This window comes from Theobroma cacao, chromosome 9 (assembly GCF_053813885.1).
Source record: "Theobroma cacao isolate CCN51 chromosome 9, ASM5381388v1, whole genome shotgun sequence".
Lineage (NCBI taxonomy): Eukaryota > Viridiplantae > Streptophyta > Magnoliopsida > Malvales > Malvaceae > Theobroma > Theobroma cacao.
In genome coordinates, this window is record NC_142647.1 from 38,464,487 (window position 1) to 38,483,015 (window position 18,529).

Genomic DNA, 18,529 nt, shown 5'->3' on the forward strand with positions numbered 1-18,529 from the left:
TTGTTATGAACACAACACAGTTAATTAATCATATCAAAGTTTTTACAAGAATATGACACATTTATTATACAAAATACATGACATTATAGGTTAAAATGTTTAAATACAAGTAATTCAAATAAAGCACGATTAACTTATTTAAATATGAATAATAAGTTATTTTATATATTTAAATATTAATAATCTAATAAGTTAATTTAAACAAATTAGATATTTTGAATAATGTGAGTTAACCTATTACACTGATTAATTGAACGTGTAAATGTATCATATTAATATATGAGTTAACATGTAAATCCGCATAAATCAAGAATATTTTTGTGCATGAACAAGTAACATGTAAATCCATATAAACCACAAATATTTTTGTGCCATGAACAAGTAACATGTAAATCCATATAAATCACAAATATTTTTGTGCCATGAACAAGTTGACATTATTATGACGTTAAAATAATTATACAAAATCTAAACTCATTTCCTTTCGTATAGATTTCAAAATTATGACTTTACCGCACTTGTATTGTATCATCTCTTACATTTACGTCAACCAAATTAGGAAAGCGAGCACCCGAGCATTTGTCTCATTGGTTGATGCATAATCCCCCTGCTTAAAGAGTAGGGTTCGACTCCCTCCTCTCTCAATTATAAAAAAGAAAAAGAAAAGCGAATTTGAGTTAAACACGTCTTCATTAGTATTTGAAATGAACAGTTTATCTCAAAAGAATATTTTTCGTTAAACACATAAGTCCAGCTGTTAGTTAACTATTAATGTTTCTGTTAATTTGATGACATGATAATATTTCTCAAATAATTTTACTTTTTATTAATTTTAAAAATTACCAAATTATATACAATATAATTTTTAAAATTTTTTCTCTTCCATTCAAAAAAAATTCTCTTTACCCTACCTCTCATCGACCGACCACCTTGCCACCAAATCTGATGCCAGATTTGGCTCTCCTCCAAGGGAACACTAGATTCGCGCTCCCTTGGGGAGCAAGGGAGCACCAGATCATGTCCCCAAAGGAGTGCGAGATATGAGGTGTGTGACTAGATCGAACTCCCTTGGAAAGATCTAGTTGGATTTGGCATTCGATAGTCAGATCTGGCCGTGAGATGGTTGGTTAGTGTAAGGAAGTGTCGCCATTGACCTGAGAGAAAGGAAAATAATGAAAAGATTGGAGAAAGAAGAATGATACATTTTACATTTACCCATTAACGTCGCTTACATGTTTGGAACGGATTGTTTATTTCAAATACTAATAAACTCACGTGAAATTATGATTAAAACTTAGAGAGATCAAAATGTTTAACTATATATATGTATGTCATACTAGGGTGTTTACAAAAAATTTAGAACCCTAAATAAGAAACCTTTTGGTTAACTAGTTTAATATGAGAATGGGATGAAATGTTACCATGACAGTAAGCATTTGGAATTACATTTTTCACAATAAGAAATTATAGAGGATGGGGCGGGAAGGATTGTTTGGGTTGGAACCCAAATCCAGATGCCTTAGAAAAGATCTAAGAAGCTGGAAGTGCGGTGAGAGCCTCACGGCGCACAGGTGAATTGGGCCAAAGGCCCTTCCGCTTAAATCCTAAAGTAAATACCGAGAAACTTCGGCTTTTTTCTAAAGGCTCAAATCAATCACTGGACTTGTTTCAACATTTCATGTTGCTCCTTAGGGAAACTCCCTGGGGGTTTCAGTTCTAATTTCTAGCTTCAACTCTCCAATCATTCTTTGAAGAAAGATTAGAGAAATGGAGAAGGATATTTTCGTGATATTGAAAACTAATGGTACTACTCTCTTTATTTTTTTTTCCAAAAAAGAAATATTTGAAATGGAAACCAAAAGCAAGTCGTCGATCCAGCCCAAACCAATGTGAGAAACCAAAAAGGCGAAGGTCAGAAAAATTCCAGAGAGCAAAAGAGCGCACACAGACACAGAGCCCACCGCACACTCAGTATAAATACTCACACAAAAAGATTTTTTAAAAAGCAACATCTGTAATAAAATCGAGTATAAGGAGAAGAAAAAAACGACGATGAGAATATAAGGAACCCCATCAAAACGGCAAAACAGATCAAAATAAAAATAAAAATAAAAATAAAAACCCTAGTTTTTCAAAACAAATGATATTGATGATGATGACGATGATGACATGAGCGTACCATGGCTAGGGAACACGAAACCAGCGCGCAACCTTGGGGGACGTTAGAGGAGCTCCTCCTAGCCTGTGCCGTCAACCGCCACGGCACTAAGAGCTGGGACTCCATCGCCTTGGAACTCCAGAACCGGAGAACCTCTTCTTCCTTCACTCCTCAACTCTGTAAGGACAAGTTTTTTGATCTTAAACGACGCTTCATTTCCCCCAACGATGCCGCTTCTTCTTCAAGTTTGGTTGACCAGCTGCGGAGGATTCGTGTTGAAGAGCTTCGTCGGGAGGTTCAACGACGTGACGTTTCGATCGTGTAAATAAATTAAATCAAATGACGATCCGTTTTACGAATGATTACGTACTTCCCTTGCCTTGTGGCGAGATCTGAGAGGTTGCTTTTTTTCCTTTGTGATTACAGGTCGCTGGAGTTGAAGGTCAAGAGATTGGTGGAGGAAAGAGATAGGAGTTTGAAAGAGGAGGCAGATCTGGATGACCGACAGAATAAGCCTGCGCCGGATATAATCGCCGGTGAACCCGCCGCCGGCGATGATTCCGGTGATCTTGATGACCGATCCTTCAACGAGTCCAACTCCACCAGTCAAAAACCTGAGGAGGCCACGACGACGACGGTTATCGTTAAAGACGAACAAAACGATGTCGAGGCAGTAGAGGAAGTAGGAGGAGAGAAAAAGGCACAAGTTAAAACAGAGTCGGTCGGGCCGGGTACTGGAAATGAGCCTGATCCGGTTCGAACCGGGAAAGGGCCGGGCAGTGAACGAGTAAATGGCGAAGAACGTGATAATAAGAAGCAGACGAGTGACGTGCAAAGTTCCGCGAGTTTGTCGAAGAAGAAACGGCGTCGTTTTACTAGTGGGGATGGAAGTAGCAGCGCTGAGGAGCGCGAAGGAGATGAGGTTTCTCCCGCCATGAAGAGAGCCTCGGCGGTGAAGCCTGAATCCTTGGTTAGGCTTCTCGGCATCATCCGCTCTCATCGGCTCGGCTCGGCTTTTGGCCGCTGTCAACGGAGCCAGGTAATTTTTTAAATATTTATGAATATTAGTAATAATAATAACTAATAAGGAATATTCTCTATCTAAAAGAAGAAAAACAAAGAATTTTTATGATTGAAATTTTAAAAAATTATGAAAAATTAAAAACGCGATCAAGTGGAAATGACGCTTGCCACCGGAACCGTGCGGGGAATGAGGCTGGGAGCCAATTAGCCTGCCACGTCATTTGTCGGAAATCTTAATGGTAGAATTACCAAATATATGGGGTATTCCGTAATTTTGACCAGTCTTTGGATTGACGTGGCGCGTTAAGGACGGCTGTAGAGCATCAGCACAGCATTTTGGGTCACTGCCACCATCTTGGATTTAGGCTTCCCGAATTTGAATGTGGTGGGCTAAAACCTAAACAACGTAATCGTGGACACTGCCTAGGATCGGACTCTTTTGGAAATTTTATTATTTTAAGATTTCCTTGATTGAATTTTTTTTCATTTTAGTGATTTTAATTTTGGACTAATTAATTTTTCACTTTAATCATACATCCGAGTGATGTGGTACTTAATAAAAGAAATAATTGAATTTATTTTTTAAAAAAATAAGGGAGCATTTTTATTTTTATTTTTACTTTCAAAAATTTAAGATTTAGTGGTGTCGGCCAGGTTAAAAGGTCGGAGGCTGGCTCCACGTAAGGACTTCAATAGTTTATCTTTATGTTACGTAGTTTTATTGTTATTAGTATTAATGAATTTAATCATATAATTAATCAGTGTATACTTTCGATTTTTTTTTAAATTAGTTTGTTTAGCTCGGAAAATAAGTGCAGCTTTGGTCTATGGAAGTTTAGATGCAGGAGGTTTTTTTTTTTTAGGTCGCAAGCACATTACTTAAAACTTTAAGTTGCCATATAACCGTTTAGTGGATCCCAATAGGAGCGTAGAAGTTCAATATTTGCTCATATATTGTCTAGATGCACCCATTTTTCCTTCGTGACATTTACATATTTTTAGATCCAAAAATTATCCGCAAGATTTGTAAATTTTTTATTGGTTGGTTTCATATCCATTTCCCCCCTTTGTTCTTGCTGGAGGATGGGATTTATAAATTTTGGATTTGGCTCTCTATCATTATTTTTTACTATACCTTCAATTTTTATTATTATATAAAATCGATTTTTGAATTTAGTGTCACAAGTTAAAAAAACTTCAATTCAGTTGATAAATTTATTTAAAAACCATAATCACTTATTATATCTAATATTAAATTAATGATATTTATGTCTGTTAACTTTCTTTACAATAAATTTTTTAAAAAAAATTATCAATTTTTTAAAGAGATTACTCATGAATACTCTCTTTTTCTCTTCCAAAATTCTTTTTTTTTTTTAAAAAAAATTTGCAATATCATTTTCATCTTTATGTGCGTATATATTCTAGTTATTATTTATGTGAATCAAATAATTTAAGAGTAGGTCCTACCTTTGGATTTTATTCACAAAGGATTTGATGTTATATACATATATATATATATATATATATATATATATATGTATTCTTTTTAGGACCAATTTTTTTTTTTTTTTTTTGGTGCCAAAAGGGGGAAATTATGAAGGAATATGTGGTAGAATCCTTCTTCCTTTTCTCATTAGGGTAAAAATTCAGAGGGATAGATAGAGGACCAAGCACGTTGGCATACCCACATATTAAGAAAGTGTGCGTGCGCTTAAAATGCCGTTGGCTTTTCGCAGAAAAGTATAAGAATTCTAGGTACCTTAACGTTACGGTTTCTATAAAATAAAAGTATGTCATCGTAAAAAATGAAAAAAGAATTTTACGTATAAAACTCTTTTGAGGAGCGGTATTAATTATTGTTGTTTTTAAGCCACTAATTCGGATCTTATAACTAATTGTAAAATTTAATAATATAATTCTTTTGGGGTAGAATTTTAAAATGCTGAATCATAATAAAATTTCCAATTTTGCTTTTAATGTTAACCTCGATCAATACCTACTTACTTACATATAAACTAGCTAGACTGTAAACTTGATTCTAATATGTAATGAATAACACCTTAATTTAATGCATGTAAAACCTACTAATGTTCCCTATATCAAACTTATCCACAAGGACCAAATTTTTTTATTATTATTCTGTTTAATTTCAATAAGTTGAGGTGTCTTTCACATACATTACTTTGATTGGATATGTATTCTTCACCTAATCTGTCATGTTTTATTTTTAGAACTTAAATTAAAATTTGAATTCATTAGTGTTACATCTCTGGTACCTTAATTTGCTTTCGTTTAAAAAAGTTGCTTTCCATTTAAGTTAGTGTGCTCACGAAAATGTATTTTATATGTAAAACATTCGCTTTTTAAATATAGGCCATCAGTGATTTAAGCAGTCGTAAACAAGTTAGCGAATCAAATTTAGAAATTAATACCAAAATTTTAATTAATAAGTTAATTAAAAGAAGTTGTGGAACATGCATGTGAGTAGATTATCAGAAAATCAACAGAGCTACTGCTGCGGGGCCAGGGTTCTATATCTTAGCTCAACTATTTCATAGAATTGCATAGTTTTTAGTAATTAATAAGTCATTTTGTAATTCTGCCATTGTTGCAGGAATCTGAAAGGTACAAAATACTGGTCAGGCAACACATGGATCTGGAAAGAATTGAATCCAGGCTTGACGAAGGTGTCTACTCAGATTGCAGCGCAAAGTTTTTCAGGGATCTCCTCCTTTTATTCAATAATATTATAATTTTTCACCGCAAAAACTCTCCAGAACACATTGCTGCTCAAGAACTCCGGGCTTTGGTCTTGAAGGAAATAAGCGATGAGCTTCGGAAACAACCTCCTCAACCTGCGAATTTGAAGCCGGGACTTGATCAGCCACCCGAATCTCTTCCGAAACCCAACAAATCTTCTACTATAGTTGCATGCAATAAACGCAGTTCTATCAAGGCATTAACCCAGAATGCTAGCAGGAGAGGAGATAAAAAGGAAAGAAAGGTTGAAGAGAAGCCAAAGGCAACTGAGAAGAAGGTTAATACTAGTTATTTTAGTGGAATAGATGACAACGGTATAAGGAAGAAAAGAAGTAAAGAAAGAGCGGTTTCAGGCCGTAGAAACTCATTAAGAACAAGCAGCAAGAGTGGGGAGACAAAACACGAGTATGGTGGTAATGAGCTTAGCTCTCATGATGCTCTGGAGCTCAAGGTGGATAAGAAAGAAAACATGGCGAGAAAGAAAGAAAGCGCGGCAAGTTTCTTGAAAAGAATGAAGCAAAATTCACCGAGTGAAGCGACAGACGATGAGGACGGCGATGATGATTCGGAGGGTGGGAGCAAAGATGGTAAAGAGGAAAAGGGGAGGGGTAGGAAGAGAGATGTGAAGAGGGTTACACGGAGTTCGGGAGGAAGAGGGGCGAGAGAAGAGAGTGGGAGGGTGAAGAGAGGGGTTGGAAGGCCACCAAAAAGGGCTGCTGCGGCGGAGTCAACGGCCAAGAGAGGGAGAGACAACGCTGAGAATGAGGTGGGAGTGGGGGGTGGTGGGAGGGCTAGGAAACGGTCTAGAAGGTGATGGCGATTATGTTGTAGAATGTGTAGTATAGTAGTGATTGCGTTTTCTTTTCAATTGGTTATTTGCTTTCTAAGTCTCTAGACTCTAGTGTTTTTACTTAACTAGAGGGAGAGGGAGAGGGAGAGGGAGAGGGAGGAATTAAAAGAGTAAACAAAATGTTGTGGCCACTAGGGTATACGCAACATGTGCAGATGAGATGAATGATAGGGTTTTTAATCTCTGTTTGTTTCCTTTGATTTTTCACTAACTCAACTCCTCTTAGAATTAGACAAAGACAAAAAAAAAAAAAAAAAAAAGAAAACCCCGCTACCAATTTGATATTCCATCCAATATGTGCGGAAATACATAAAAAAAAAATTCCAAATAGGATTGAAAAGATGTGAAGTTTATAACGAGGAGTGGTTGGGTGTGAACAGCAAAACATGGGGTCGACCCCACCACTTTATGGATGTAAATCTGGCGGGGCTGGGGTTGTGGCCCTAGTTAAGATGGTAAGTGCAACCCTCGAAAAATTACCCCGCAGAAAAACTACCAAGCTAAAAATTTTAAAGTGTCGGGTCACGGTGTCTAAAGTCCGTTTTTGCCTGGCCAATCCATAGGCCCATGGCCGGGCAAGCCTACCTTTCTGGGTCGGGTTAGAATGAAACTCAATCTAACCGAAAGTGTTATAGTAATAGTCATAATAAATATATTTAATTTTAACTAAAATATTATTTTTGTATTTTGACAATGAAATATTCAGAATTTGTAGGGTCTAAAGTCCAAACCAATCATGTATAACATTTAAAATGAAATGTTGATATGGAACTACTGTATTAGTTAAGGTTTTCACTTTCAAGGTTTTTTTTTCCTTTTTTTTTAGGGGTTGGTATTCAAGCTTCAAGTCTTTTAATCTTTTTTTTTTTTTTTGTAAATTTTGCTATAAAATAAAAACAAATGATTTAAACTTTTAATAGATTATAAATTTGTTTAAAATAAGCAAGAAAAGAAATTTAACATCAACTAATCATTCCATGATAATTAGATATTTCCAATAGAATATGTTTCATAAATATTTCATCGGGAAAAACTTTCATTGATAATATTACTTATTATCAATGGATTTCTTTTCAGAAATCGATGAAACAAACTTCAAAGATTTTGAGATTAATTTTAACAGATTTTTTATGGGAATTTATTTCGTTTGTACGAATTTCTTGTCTACAAATAATTAAATAGAATCGTAATGTTTTTAAAATTAACCTTCAGAGTTATCTTTCAAAAAAAAAAAGGAAAAAAGGCAGCTGTCCTCATCCAAACATTTTGAAATTTTGTTTTACTAGTCAATAGAAAAGCAGCCAACCCCTTTGGCCCTATCCTTATCCAAAAAGGGTTAAAAAAAGAAAAAAAGAAAAAACAGTTTTTCCACTCTGAAATGCACCAAAAAAGCTGCCCAACCAACCCAGTGAAAATGTAAAACTTTGATGAGCCCCCCAAGGCCTGTTGAGTTGTCCAACGAACAACACTGAACCCACCAAATTTCCATACCAATTCATTGTTTCTCTCTCTCTCTCTCTCTCTCTCTCAAAACTCCCAATTTTTTTTCCCCTTCTGATTCCATTCCATTCCATTCAGCTCTCTACAAAATGTCAAACTACACACGGGAGTCACACACTGTAGAAACTCCTGATGGGGTCAAGCTCAGCACAAGAGTTTTCAAACCTAAAGAAGAGATCAAAGACAACAACCTAGTCATAGTTCTTGTCCATCCATACTCTGTCTTGGGTGGCTGTCAGGCTCTTTTAAAGGGGATGGCTTCTGGGTTAGCTGACAAAGGTTACAGGGCTGTTACTTTTGACATGAGAGGAGTTGCAGGGTCAACTGGAAGCGCTTCTCTTACAGGTTTTGCTGAAGTTAAGGATGTTGTTGCTGTCTGCAATTGGGTTTCTCAAAATCTTTCTTCTGACAAGATCTTGTTGGTGGGTTCTTCTGCAGGTATGAATTTTAAATATCCTCTTAGCTTGTTTCTTCTTTTTTTTTTAAATTTTTTTTGCAAATATCTTGGTTTTTGGTATGGAGAACTATTTTGGGTTTTTGGGTGGTTATTAGATTGTTGTTTTAAATTTAGATCCCAGTAAAACAGGTATTAGATTCTTATGTACTTAATTTACTTTAAAAAGGAAGTGAAAAAAAATTAAGTTAACTTCTTTCTAACACTGAAGGGAAAGTTGATTGGACAAGTTCTGTTTCTATGATTTATAGGCTAATTTAAATATAACTTGCTGGTCAAGTGCTAATCATATAAATTGATTAAATAGGTATTTTTGGTTTTAGGTTTATCGATATATTTGGTGTGTTGTTTGACGAAAACTTTTACTTGGCTTTTTTTTTTATTATTTTAGTTCGAAGTCACTTGCCATCTTCTTGTTAATGGTTCCAGATATTACGATGAGTACTTTCTGAATTTGGAAAAATTACCAAACTTGTAGACGAGTACAGGAAATGTTAAGAGGTTTGATTTGTTGTTTTAGGAAATGGTTTGTTGGAAAATTAGATATTTTCCACAATTTTTGGAAAAGCATGCCTCTCTGTCTCTGATAGTTGTTTGAATCATCATCAAAAAAGATGGATGAAACTTATTTCAATATGCGCTTGATGACCAAGTTAGTGTTAAACTTGAAATTAGATGGTTTGAGTGGTACACTGCTGGTTGGTTAATTAACACACAGATACAGGACAATAGCTATTGGTAGCCACTGAGAAAGGAGGCCTTAAGTTCAGCTCCTCCCTGACCAACTATCTGCAATGATCAAAAGGCTTTGTCCCTCAGAGATATTTAAGTATTAAGAGTAATATCAGCACTAGCTTTATAAGTAAAGGTGGCGCTGTGTGCCTTGATTTTTATTATTGGCTAAGCCAAAGGTAATTCGTGGAGCTCTTGTTTGCTCTATGCTCCACTTTATTTGTAAAGGTGAAGGTTGCCTGGGTTATTATTTTTGGCTAGTTCTGAGCCAAATTGACAAGTTATCTTTCCCACTATGCTTTGCTTTATATGTAAAGGTGAGTGGTTGCCTGGATTCCTATTAAAGGCCAAGTCGAAGGCAAATTGGTGAGTTTGTTTCCCCTCTATGCTTGAAGTTACCGGAAAATTTACTTGTTTATTGTGTAAGTTGACTGATATTTTATCTTGAGTGGTAAATGAACTATTGGATATACAGTTTTTCTTCAATAAAGATAAATTATTGATGTGCAATGGATTTTGTGCAGTGTTTGGGCTTACTGCTGGTGTAATTACATACTTAAAAAGTATTGTTGTTAGTTAGCAGCTGCTATTTTGGTGACAATTGCATCAATGATTATGAGGGAAAAGTTTTAGTTGGTAGATTCAGTTAGTTTTTGAACAGCAGATTTGTTGTGGAACCAGTCTGATAATTATGCAATTGAGTTTTTGAAGGTCATGCTTTTTATATATTAAAAATAATCATTTTGAGGTATCACATGCTCTTTTTGTTTCATTAATTTTGAGCATGGATTGCTTGGCGTGTCCCGGTAAATCGCTTGGCTACAATGTGGTAGAGACCCATAATATTGATGTGCTGAAAATAAAGTTTTGTTTTTTAAATTGAGTTTCTGTTGCTGGTCAGAGAAAAATGGGTGCTTTTGTAAAAGTGAATATTCATTTTTCCTTCTTACAAAGTTGATGGCAGTGAAATATTTTGAGTGCTGGTCACTCAATAGTTGAGAGGTTGAGAGAGGTCCTCAGAAGAAAGAAACAGAAAAACAGAAGTATGTGTGTGGGTGGTGGTGGTGGGGGGTGGAAAGCAGAAGAAATGACTTGACTGCTGTAAACTTTCTGTAAATGCACAAGATTGGGTTCTGCCTTGGGATGTTCAGAGCAGGCCGCTTGTAAGTGGCCGTGATCAATGGAGATTTTTTTTGTTACAGGATTGTTTGCTAATAAATAAACAGGGCCATGTTCAATTGAATTTGCTGAAGGAGTCTGAGAAGGGAAACATGTTTCATAAATCATCTCTATCATTACTGAGCCATGTGATTGCCATTTGTATTCAGCATGTAAAACTATTTTTTCTTATTGCATTACAGCACCTTATGTCAATTGATAGGGATATCTACCAACTTTGCAATTTGCAATGTGATATTGCCCCAGCTGGCATATTTTTTGGACGATGAAAGTATATGTAACGGCAGTTAACTTGACCTCATCCCCTGTTACAGGAGCGCCAATTGCAGGTTCTGCAGTTGATCAAATTGAGCAAGTTGTGGGCTATGTGAGTCTGGGGTACCCTTTTGGCATGATGGCCTCAATCCTTTTCGGACGGCACCACAAAGCCATCCTACAATCCCCAAAACAAAAACTCTTTGTCATGGGAACTCGGGATGGATTTACCAGCGTCAAACAGCTGAAGAACAAGCTGCAATCCGCAGCAGGACGCAATGAAACACATTTGATCGAAGGAGTTAGTCACTTTGAAATGGAAGGCCCAGCATATGATGCTCAGATGGTGAATCTTATCCTTGAATTTATTGCTTCCTTGACCTTGTAGGGCAAGCAGACAGTTCTTAGACTAATGCTTGGTGGATTGCTGTGAAAATTTGCCGCCTTAAAACTCTGTTATTGGTTTTGTATATGCTGATTTTTATATATTTGTGTAATTTGCAGGAATTTAGAGGGAGGGTTGGTTTCCATGCTGTCTAATCAAAGTGAAAACGTGGGTTCCACTGAACTTGGCTGCAATCAAATGAATAAGATTAAGGAGAAAAGGAGAGAACAAAGCGAACAAACAATATGAATATAAAACATTTTACATGGTCAGAGGTATTCACCAGAATTTTAAAATTTAAAAAAAAAATTATACAAGCATTTTCCTAGCTTACGGTTGAATCCAAGGTTACAATTAAGAGTTAAACTGATAACTAAAAAGACTATGAACCAAGACACTGCTGGTGGCGTGTCCAGGATATAACAAAGATACAATCACTAAAAAAGGCAGAGGCTACTGGATTGGATGGATGTACAAAGCTTGGCTAAAATCGCATGTCGTCTCGCTGACTATCTCTTGTCACTTTTATTGCCATCACATCCATCAACCATTCTACCATTACCCATCTCATCCCACTGCCGTTTTCTCCATGCTCTTTCTTGATCCATTGATTGCCCTCGTGAAAATGGATGTTCTCCATCTGCTTTTAAAGCCAAACAAATAAAAAAAAAAAAAACAGTCGGCATTCTTCTTCATCAATAAAGCCATAAAACCTCTTTAACTGCTTAGAGCCATATACCCCATTCATTGAGGTAACTAAAAACTCGTTTGGTGGTACAAGAGAGATCACATAAGCTTAACACATGTCACAAGATTTTTCCTTTTTGTTGTTTTTCCCTTTCTTATTTGCAGTATGTTTTTCCTCTTGATGATGTCGAAGTTGCATGAGCAGCAGTTAATTCACAAGTTAAGACAATTCCTATGGCTATAGATGATGTAATCGTGCCTGTTTGAAATTTGAATCATAGCATTCATTCTTATGAGAATGGGAGTGGGGGGAGAAACAATAATTAATTGGAAAGTTGTACACCTTTGCTACAGGTAAACTGAACATCCAAAAGCTACAATTAGATGATACAACAGAAGATGGTGCATCCTTATTTTAACTATTATATAAACATGATTATATGTAATTAGTTATTACCACTTTCACCGTCAGATGCATCTTCAAGCCTTGCAATTGCTTCTACTAGGGCTTGTTCATGCTCCTGCAATGATGGGTATCTATCCATCATGATCACTGCAATAGCTGATACAGAACAATGCAAGAAAACTATTACAATATCACACTTACTTTCAGCACTTTCTTTGCTTTCTCAATCTCCATGGGATCAGGTTGGCCTGCACCAAAAACTTTTTCCACCTGTTCAAAATTTCCACAATTAGAAAAGAAGGGCACCACATTCAACAATTGCAGTCTATTAGATGATCTTCCAGCAGCAATTATACCTCCTTAATTAGAGTATCTGTATGAAGTATCTCAATATCACCCAAAACCTTTTTCCCAATACCATTTTGCGCCAAAGGAAAATCTTTTTTGGCGTGACCCTTTAAACTTCCCCTACCTCTGCCTGCTCCGGCAACTCCACCACCACGTGCCATGGACTTCTTAATCCCACGGCCTGGTCCAGGGCGGCCACCTCTACGGGACATTCCAGGATCATCACCTTCCCATCTAATGTCCTCAGGAGATATCTACCAATATAAATATAACAATCAGTGGAAGGCAGGAGAGCATAATCCAAAGGACTTATTCCAATGTTCTACTGTATGATCGAAAAAGAGTGGATAATTGAAATACTATTCTTACTGCCCAAGATGGCCAAAGAAGTAATAAAAGGCAAAAAAAAAAAAAAGGCCAAAGAAGTCCTAGGATACTGAGACAAGTTACAGTTGACAAAATTACCACTTCTGCATGAAATAATTTAAGCTTAGCACAATGTTATGTACAGTGTATAGTGATCATACAACAGTTCCAAAACATGGACCCTATCCTTGGAATATAATGCACAGCCCTTAATAAGTTTAGTAAGGCAGAATGATAGTAGTGCGAGAAAATTATCAACATATGCAGACAGTTAATAATATTGGTTAGTAATAGCAACTAGAATTTAGTTAGATCAACAACTTGGAAACATATTACGCCATCACATGATCCTTATTATTATTGATAAATATTCCAAAATACATGCAAGAGTAACTTGGGAACCTCCTAAGTATTATAATTCCCAGCCATAAACTGCATGCAAATTCATGAAAATCATATTGATCATTGGTTAACTAGTAAGCTTGACAATGTTTTGTAACTCTATGAGATATAAACAATATCTCTGGACAAAACTGGCTCAAGACACAAGGATAGACAGGCATATAAATTCATGCAATTTCTGATGAATGGCATAGAAAGTTCCCAAGAAACAGATACTACAAAATTAAAAGTTGATTTTGTTAAAAATTGTACATTAACATAGAAACTAAAGATAAAACAGGTCAAAAGCAATTATACATTGTATGAAATAGCACTAAAATGCAACAATTCTACCTCTTTGAGATTGACCCATTCCCAGGTTTCATCTGCCGTATTAATATCATAAACCAAAGCATGCCGCCCCTATCAATATGGAAAAAAAAGATTATGAAGATATCCATCAATCAACAGAATACTGTAAAAAAAACTGTGAAATATACCTCAACCGGGTTATAGTCCGTTATAACAGCCTCATAGAAATGGTTGTCTTCAGGCCACCTTGTCCAAACTTTCCTTCCGATTAATGGATCATATGGTGCTGCTTCAGCAGGTTCATTTGTTGCAAAGGCCCCAGAAGAGGTACGATTAGGAGCCTGGGGCCTTACAGGAAGACCTGTGGAAGGGTACTGCGTCGACTTCATTGAGGATGCAGCAAAATAATCATAAGTAAATAATGAAAGTAGAACACATATCCCATTCATTAGCTTTTCTCATGTCTCTTAAAATGAATTAACTCACTGATTTTGACTTCTTGCTCTTTGCTCCAGGGAGAGGACCTCGTCTCAGGGCCGATGAAGATGGTTGCATTGATGGATGCAATGCAGGAGATGGTGCACCCATAGATAATGAAGCTACAGACTGCGACGTTTTTTGCTTCTTGCGTGATCCAGAAACTGTAGGACTAGGAACAGTGTCATGAACAGGCTGACTAGTACTGAGCATCCCAGGCTGGAGCCCACTTGCTGTTCTCCATTCCCTAACAGCAAGAATTTATCAAAGTTCCCATTAAAATGCAGAACTGACCAGTAGTCATTAGATATTTGATTGAATGGCATAGTATTATCAGACCTTATTCTCCGGAGGATATCATCAGCATTAACCCTCAACAGAAGCTCCCTATGTTCCTCATCTGATACTCTCAACTCCTTTCTGAGTTCAGTAATTAAACTTTCCTTCTCCTGAGAGGGAAAATGCATATAGTGTAAATAGCTTTAAAACCTACTCGACATAATCTTTATGGGAAAAATTATTGAATAAAAGATTTTGACAAATACCCAAGTTAAGGCATCTGATTGAGCTTTGAAGGCCCGCAAGACCGAACTGTATGCTTCCTGCTCTATGAGATGGATTTGAGTTTCCATGTCACTGTGCATCCTAGGCAAAGGAGCAGAACCTACAACTGCTGATCTTCCATTCCCTGCAGCAGTGCGACCCCCTCTTTGAAACCTATTCTGATGTGAAGGAGGGAGGTCATCATCTGTTCCTGCAGTTGTTTCACATCAGAAAGATTCATTATTAGAGTTAAGCTTCTAGGATGTGGCACAATTTATGCCAGAGTTCAGAGGTAATAATGAAATCTTTTTACCATTTTTATACCCCCGATTAGCAAAAGAAATCTGGTTATATTCAGAATCTTTCATAAGGTTACCAGCAGTTATATCATTTCTTCAAAGCACCCTTTTATAAACATTATAGAACACTTCCAAACGATGCAGAAATTGCAACATTGAGAAAGAGAGAAAGGGATGTGAGAAAATGGGAGCCTGAACCCTAAATACTTACTCAAAATTAACCAAGGAATGCATCAATTAATCAAGCTGACAAAACCAAGTTTTTCCATCTCAAAATCATTTAGTAAAAAAAAAAAAAAAAAAAGATAAATCGAAAACAAAACTTTTAACTCAACTCACCACTGCTATCAGAAAGCCCATAGTCCATGACAGCTCCTTTAAATTCAGTCTTCACTAAACTCTATGATAACACTTTGAACCAATAGAAGCACCAGAAGCAAGCTGCTAAGTTGTTCAGCAAGACAAGGTACAAATCCTGGAAACAATAAAAATCCCATGAAGTCATAAACTTCAGCTACAATGAGAACCTCAATCAACTAAACTAGCTATAAACTCACTGTTCTCATTTTCTGTGCTACAGGAATTGAAAACAATAGATTATAAAAATAACCCCAGCTCAATCCAAGAACCTTAAAATATGCCTATAATTTTACGCAGGGAAATTCCAATTGTAACTTCTTATCACTTCAAACTAGCTATGAAATCAATACGAAAAAAAAAATGATAGTGAGTGTTTTTGGTGTTTTACGAGTTAAATTTTGTGATTTAGGTTTGTGGCTTAACGAATTCGACTCAGCAACTGTTCCTAATTATGTATCAAAACACCAATTATTGATGTACCAATTGGTTACTATTAGATTCTATAGGCATGTTTGGATACAAAAGCAGATAATATTTTGAAGAATTAAAAATTAAAAATGTATCTCTTTTTGAAGAAGAAAATACATGAGTTTTTACTTTTATATAGAACAATTATGTTAGAATTGGTACTGTATTTTAATCATTTATTCAATTTTAAAACAATTATGATTTTGCTTTCATCATTTACTGTTCCTTTATACCAACTTGCATTTCATGAAGCAACAAGCATTTAGCCAATAAAAAAAAAAGAAAACAAGCAAATTCATTGAAACAAAACCCTAACTCCCAAAATTAAGTTCTTAACTAAGAAGATGATGCAAAGATACAAACTTTCTATACTAAGTTAAGCTTCACAATTGTTTAACCAGTCCCGCCACCTTAAAACCAAACCAAAAAAAAATACATAGTAAAAATTCAATTTTAAGTAAAATTCATCAAGGAGAAACCCTAAATTCACAAAATTAAGCTCCTGAATTACACAAAGAAAATCACAAAATGTTACCAGCTCACCTTGCCCGTCCAAAGCCCTCCTATATTGAGAACCGAAAACCAATTATTTCACCTAAAATTCTTGAAATTTCAACCAAAATTCACTTCCAATCAGCTCTGAAAGCAATAAAATTCAACGAATCTCTTTCCCAAAACTATCTCCGAGCGCTCCAACGATGAAAAAGAAGGATAATTTATCAGGAAATTCTTCGAGTCCCAAGCAAAATCGAATCAAATAAGCTCCCAAAAAGTCAAAATTTTGAGAAACTAATTTGCTGCGTTAGAAACAAAATCAGTGCTTCGAATTTTCGAAATTGTTTGAAATTTGAGCCAAGAGCGGGGATTCCGAGGGATTGAAGAGCGATTTGTCGATGCAAAATGGGGATAAATTAGGGTTTAGAGTGTGAATTTTTGTCTGAAGAGATTTGGTTTGGATTACGAGAGAAAGAGAGAGTTTGTGTGTGTGTGGGTGTGTGTGTGGGAGAGAGGAGAGAGAAAGAACGCGGACTTGAAATCTGTTTTTGTGGCGCTTTCTTTAGTTCAGTTAATAATTCAGTTTGAGTTCCGCTTTCCAGGCCTGTATTGCACATCGTTTTGTTCACTAGCGTTTGTTTTTTCTGTTAAATGTAGTTATAGGCTGCGTCATACGTGTTACAGCGTCATGCCGTCTTCGCCTTGCTCTTGTGTTTAAACTTAATAATAATAATAATAATATTATTACTAGAGATAAATTGGTGCGTTCTATACGGTTAGTAGCAGACATGTTTTAGTACTTTTTTTTTATCATATTCTTTTATTCTATAAATTTTTTGCAGGTAAGGATTAATATAATTTGTTGTAATTAAAATTATAAATATGCAAATCCTTCAGAGGTTTGACGGGAATATATAAATTACTATTATGATCATTTGTAATTTTATACACTCGTTGTTAATTTAGTAACAAAAGTCGGTGATGGAAAACATAATCACATAAGATTTTGGTAGAGCTTTACAAAATATAAACCTGTTTTACCTCTTCTCGAGGTTGGATTTGATGGAGTTTTTATAGCATATTGTTACAAAATATATGCACTATAGTTAATCTAGTCTATGAATGTATTGCCAACACTCGTAAGTATGTACAAAAAATAGAGTGCAAGTGTACAATAAAATATGTAGTCTCAGAAACAAAAGCATGAGGCATTCTAACATATAGTTGGCAAACAGATTTCAGTGCTTCTTTTCAACAGCAAATTCCCAAAAAAATTCAGCTTCAGCCATGCTTCTGTTAAGGGGTTGGTTTGGAGGGTGCCTTGGCTAGAAACAAAAGAGTGTACGTTTTGTTTACATTTGTGTTAAAGCACAATGGAAGATGCAATGATACAAATCATTAAGCAAGTGGAAATTTATTACTACTAAAAGCAAACAATGCTCTTGTCTTTCCTTCTTTACTTTCATTCTCTTTTTCTTTAATATTTCCTTCGTTTTGTCCTTTTCTTTCTTTCTTTTCACAAGAGCTGTCGATAACCTATTTTCGTCATTGCCGAGAGCAACTCGACGAAAGCAAAAAATAGCTGTGGCCTCTAGGGATATGCCCTTTGACTTGCGATCACATAAGCCATGGACAAATTTTCTTTCTCTCTCAATTTTCCATTGTTTGATATTTTTTTTATCTCGCGGAAGCCATGTAGCTTTGACTTTGTTCTCTCAAACTCCCACTTTTTTCTTCCGTGTGAAAATCTAAACTGTCTCTCTCTTGGAAACTTTCATCATGATCATCATCATCATCATCATCCTTTGTAATTTTCACATAACAATATCTAATATCAAATTCTCTTTTAAGATTTATCCTTGTCCAATGATTTCTATTAAATTCTCACCCTTTACTGATTAGTTTGAATGCAATTGCAGTTGTGGGAAGAAATGAGTGAAAATATGGAACAATATACGAATTAACCCTAGTTTAATATTTTTGGGTGGGCAATTCTTCTTTTTGGTTGGCGTTAGAATGTTTTTGAGGTATGCTCTCCGGGAAAAGTTCTCTGGCCACTTATGTGCTGACTAGTCGTGGCAAGGGCTG

The 18,529-nt window shown here is 35.8% G+C and overlaps 3 protein-coding genes and 1 long non-coding RNA gene across 5 annotated transcripts; 2 read left to right on the forward strand and 2 right to left on the reverse strand.

Annotated features, from left to right (window-relative positions):
- Nucleotides 1–426: 426 nt before the first annotated feature.
- LOC148760944 (uncharacterized) lies at nucleotides 427–2,315 on the reverse strand. The gene is made up of 3 exons (XR_016028599.1): nucleotides 2,180–2,315; nucleotides 912–1,154; nucleotides 427–640 (listed from the first exon to the last, which is right to left on the reverse strand). It is a non-coding gene; the product is annotated as an uncharacterized LOC148760944 (long non-coding RNA).
- Nucleotides 1,859–6,978, forward strand: LOC18589698 (uncharacterized). Its single transcript, XM_007014782.3, has 3 exons — nucleotides 1,859–2,479; nucleotides 2,585–3,197; nucleotides 5,799–6,978. The coding sequence occupies exons 1-3, from the start codon at nucleotides 2,181–2,183 to the stop codon at nucleotides 6,756–6,758; spliced, it is 1,872 nt and encodes a 623-aa protein (XP_007014844.3). The 5' UTR covers nucleotides 1,859–2,180; the 3' UTR covers nucleotides 6,759–6,978.
- Nucleotides 6,979–8,161: 1,183 nt separating this feature from the next.
- Nucleotides 8,162–11,519, forward strand: LOC18589699 (alpha/beta-Hydrolases superfamily protein). 2 transcript variants are annotated; one of them, XM_007014784.3, is made up of 3 exons: nucleotides 8,162–8,732; nucleotides 10,974–11,260; nucleotides 11,419–11,519. In XM_007014784.3, exons 1-3 carry the CDS (start codon nucleotides 8,384–8,386, stop codon nucleotides 11,452–11,454), a joined length of 672 nt encoding a protein of 223 aa, XP_007014846.1. In that variant the 5' UTR covers nucleotides 8,162–8,383; the 3' UTR covers nucleotides 11,455–11,519. The 2 variants fall into 2 exon arrangements, with proteins under 2 accessions (XP_007014846.1, XP_017983034.1); XM_018127545.2 differs by lacking the exon at nucleotides 11,419–11,519 and having other exon boundaries at nucleotides 8,165–8,732; nucleotides 10,974–11,411.
- A 5-nt stretch (nucleotides 11,520–11,524) lies between these two features.
- LOC18589700 (protein EMSY-LIKE 3) lies at nucleotides 11,525–17,005 on the reverse strand. Its single transcript, XM_007014785.3, is given in 12 exon segments — nucleotides 11,525–11,819; nucleotides 11,821–11,942; nucleotides 12,444–12,507; nucleotides 12,594–12,662; nucleotides 12,749–12,994; nucleotides 13,842–13,910; nucleotides 13,988–14,182; nucleotides 14,286–14,523; nucleotides 14,616–14,725; nucleotides 14,822–15,030; nucleotides 15,458–15,593; nucleotides 16,490–17,005. Coding segments are annotated over 11 exon segments (1,386 nt in total). The 5' UTR covers nucleotides 15,486–15,593; nucleotides 16,490–17,005; the 3' UTR covers nucleotides 11,525–11,783.
- Nucleotides 17,006–18,529: the final 1,524 nt, after the last annotated feature.